Here is a 4405-nt window from a genome sequence, read left to right as displayed (position 1 = left end):
CAGAGACACAAAGGCACTCAGGTGCAGCCTCTGTAAACGGCCAGAACGAGGCCATGGTCAGCAGCCTCGGATCAGGAGAAAATTCCTGATATCAGTCTAGTGTTCAGTCAAAGCTGAGGTTACGGTTTGTGGAACAGGGGGTCAGGTCATCAGGGGATGGGCTGCAATTGTCTTCATAGTGCTTGTCTCAGTGCCAGTGCTTACTGAGCCACTAGAGAAAAAGGTTTAATTGAGCTTCTTTAAAATCAACATTTTGAATTATTTATCAGACATTTCAAATATGTCATGTTTAGATTCTATTGCTGGAGAGTTAAGGTGATATTTGGGGGTTTGTAACTCGTTTTTTCATACTTCCTGAATTGCTTATCTGTTTACTTTTCATTAGCTAACCTATCTCTTCTTCTTATTTTTGAATTCATTCTGATTTTGATGAATATTTACTTCCCTTTAGAATGTGAATATAATGTACATTGTGTGGGTCTTTTGATTTTGGTTTTTGGTTCACTCAGTGGCAAAGACTCCGTAAGAGTTCCTTGTCTATAGATAGCCATTATTTAGTGGCTTTCTGAAATGGTGGTTTTAGTACCATTGTACTGGACCTGTGAGTAGACTCACTGTCCCCTGCAGGTCCCAGATAGTGGAGGCCTCAGGAACTCTTTCTTATTTGGAATTCATTTGTTTCAGCAGATTTTCTGTTGGGTTGTCAAGTTCACCCTTCATGTTAGTAGGTGGCCTTATAGGTTTGAGCTGACTGTGGCAGAAGCAGATGAATACATGCTTGATATCTGTGCACAGGGAGAAGCTCTCTGTTGCCCCAGGCGATGGACTGGTCTACGAAATGCACAGTGACCTGAGTTCCCTGCTCAGCCCCTGAGAGGTGGACCAAGCTGGACACACATGAGCCACTGAGCCTGGCAAGCAAAAGCGCCAGCCTTGATGGAAATGGCCAGGTGAGGGGCATCTACTTAGTGTGGTTTATTTTGTTATTAAGAGCTATTATTAGTGTGGTGGCTTTTTCAAATTCCTGTTGTAGTAGTAATATACTGGGCATGTGAGCAGGCCCGTGGTCTTTTGCGGGGCTGGAATCACAGAAGTATTGAGAAGCTAATCTCAATTTCAACTGCTGTACACCGGTGGTAGTGACTTTGTATTAGGTCATGCAGTTTGAAGGTCAGGCCAGTAGGTGGTGCTCGCAGGTAAGAGCCGACTATGGTGGCCGCAGAAGGGTTTATGCTTTACCGGTGGTTAAAGTGGGAAACTTGTCATGTTCCAGATCTTAGAGAAAAGACTTTTAGTTATTTCTCATTCAACCTGATACTACCTGCAAGTCTCTCGAATGTAACTTTTATTTTGTCGAGATGGGTTCTTTCTATACCCATTTTTCATGTTTTTTTTTTAATGAAAGGATGTTGTTTCATCAAATGCGTTTTCAGCATCAATTGAAAAAAAACTATGTGGATTAAAGATCAAAATGTAAAACCTAACACTATAAAACCTCTGGATAATAACCTAGGAAACAGAATTTAGGAGGTAAGAACTGACAAAGGTTTTATAATGAAAATGCTAGAAGCAGTTGCAACAAAATTGAAAATTGACAAATGGGACCTAAGTAAATTAAAGAGCTTCTGTACAGCAAAAGATACTATCAACAGAGTAAACAGGCAACCTACAGAATGGGAAATAAAATATTTGCAACCTATACATCTGAGAAAGGTCCGATGCTTAGTATATACATGGAAATTTAACAAACATTCAAGAAATAAAAAGTGACCAAAGAACATGAAAACACACTTCAAAAAAGACCTACATGTGGCCAACGAGCATAGGAAAAAATGCTGAATATCACTATCATTAGAGAAATACATATCAAAACCACAATGAGGTACCGTCTCACATCAGTCAGGATGGCTAATCTTAAAAAAAAAAAAATAACAGATTTTTAAGGTTACAGAAAAAAGGGGAAAAGTATACATTTCTGGCGGGAATATAAATTAGCTCAACCATTGTGGAAAGCAGTGTGATGATCCCTCCAATAACCTAAAACAGAAGTTTCATTTGACCCAACAATCCTACAACTGGACATATACCTAAAGGAATATAAACAAGTAGGTTCACTGCAGCACTATTCACAATAGCATAGACATGGAATTGACCGAAATCCCCACCACTGGAAGAATGGATAGAGAAAAATGTGGTACGTACAACCAGGGAATACTATGCAGCTAAGAAAAGAATGAAACTATGCCCTTTGTAGGAACACAATGGAACTGGCAGTCAATACTCTTAGCAAACTAATTCAGGAACAGAAAACCAGATACTATATGTTCTCCCTTATTTGTTGGAGATAAATAAAAACAAATATTCTTCCAGGGCCTGAGTCTTTCTTATTCAACAAGTCATTCTAAATTAAGTGTTCAACAAGTTGCTGATACTCATTTAAATATTCTATTTCATCTGGGCAACTTATATCACTCGAAAAGCAATGAGAACTATACTTATAAGTGGGATTCTAGGATAATAAATATCTGAATAGTGAGAATATGAAGGATATGGATGGTTTTTTTTAATTCAATGGGCACATAACTGTGGGAGACGCTATATCCCTATGAAGAAGGTATTCAGATGTCAGAGATAAGTAATGTTTCCTACGTTGTGTTTGTGACTTGGAAGTGGTGGATTGAAGAGTGTGGTAGGTGCCCAGGCCAAGCAGAACAGAAATCAACATGTACAGATGAGGATCTATGGACATGATCTAAAACCATGTAAAAACTTCAAATAATTCTATTTAATGCAGTTTGAAATAAAACACAAACTTATTCAAAATACAAATTACTTGGTAATTATTTTGGGAGCTATGAGTTCATCAAGAAACTCAAATTCTTATTTCTATTTCAACCCCTGATTCCTACTGTCAATGGGAGGGAAATCCCAGAATCAATCACACATCAGAGGGCAAATCTGTCAACCAAGAGTCTTTCCATTGAAGGGCCTGGGAGGTCAGGACCCTCGGGAAAGTGCTGGGGACTCTGTCTTGCGAATGCCCAGCAGATCTCAGAACTCTCCATGGAGCCTGTTGGATACTCACGTGGGATAACTAGTGGCCACCTTTTCAGTGTTACCAGTGAGCTCTGACTGTTCCTAATAGGACCAGGATGGGTCAAGGTGCCTGCTCAATGTCAGAGACAGTGATGGTCCCAGAAACAACCTAGGTAATCTCTAGGCCAATAAAATGTGTGTTCACAGTTAAGAGCACATCCTGGGGTTGGGGCATGTTCTTCAGTGGGAAGAGTGCTGTCCACAGAAAGCTTAGAAATGGGGCAGGTGATGCATTTCCTCAGGCAGGATTTAGGGCTTGGTCTTTCAGCATCCCACACTTGTACAGCTGATGTGGCATCTGTGTTTTCTTTCTCATCCTAGTTCAGGCTTTGAGCTGTGAAATACCCTGCCTCATGAATATGCAAATAACCTGAGGTCTTCTGAGATAAATATAGATATATTGGTGCCCTGAGAGCATCACATAACAACCACATCCCTCCTCTAAAGAAGCACCTGGGAGCACAGCTCATCACCATGGACTGGACCTGGAGGTTCCTCTTTGTGGTGGCAGCAGCTACGGGTAAGGGGCTTCCTAGTCCTAAAGCTGAGGAAGGGATCCTGGTTTAGTTAAAGAGAATTTTATTCACTCCTGTGTCCTCTCCACAGGTGTCCAGTCCCAGGTCCAGCTGGTGCAGTCGGGGGCTGAGGTGAAGAAGCCTGGGTCCTCAGTGAAGATCTCCTGCAAGGTTTCTGAAGACACCTTCAGCAGCTATGCTATCAGCTGGGTGCGACAGGCCCCTGGACAAGGGCTTGAGTGGATGGGAGGGATCATCCCTGTGCTTGGTACAGCAGACTATGCACAGAAGTTCCAGGGCAGAGTCACGATTACCGCGGACACATCAACGAGCACAGCCTACATGGAGCTGAGCAGCCTGAGATCTGAGGACACGGCCGTGTATTACTGTGTGAGAGACACAGTGTGACAACCCACATCCTGAGAGTGTCAGAAACCCTGAGGGAGAAGGCAGCTGTGCTGGGCTGAGGAGATGACAGGGGTTATTATGTTTAAGTCTATTTACAAAATGAGTTGTATATTTGAGAAAAAAAGAACAATAGAAACAAGTACATACTGTAATTTTAAGATAAATATTCCATTCAAGAGTCATCATATAAGCCAAATTCACAGAGTGGAAAAGGCCACACTCAATAAAGTTGATACAAACATTCCATGAAGGTGCTATTGTGAACAAGTTTTCGAATTGGATGAACACATGATTTGGAGCAAGGTTATTTGATCATGTGGTGAGACTAAGAATGATTCTTAAAAAGTGGCAAAAAATTCCTTCAAATGTTTCTGTCACTCCTTATC

At 41.2% G+C, this 4405-nt stretch overlaps 1 gene segment (V, D, J or C); it reads left to right on the top strand.

Annotated features, from left to right (window-relative positions):
- Positions 1-3515: 3515 nt before the first annotated feature.
- LOC129012284 (immunoglobulin heavy variable 1-69D-like) lies at positions 3516-4019 on the top strand. The segment is given in 2 exon segments: positions 3516-3616; positions 3703-4019. Coding segments are annotated over 2 exon segments (363 nt in total).
- The last annotated feature ends 386 nt before the right edge of the window (positions 4020-4405 follow it).

The sequence above is a fragment of the Pongo pygmaeus genome, chromosome 15 (genome assembly GCF_028885625.2).
Source record: "Pongo pygmaeus isolate AG05252 chromosome 15, NHGRI_mPonPyg2-v2.0_pri, whole genome shotgun sequence".
NCBI lineage: Eukaryota > Metazoa > Chordata > Mammalia > Primates > Hominidae > Pongo > Pongo pygmaeus.
The sequence above is the reverse complement of the archived record's forward strand: the minus strand, read 5'-3'. Positions and strand labels throughout refer to the sequence as shown.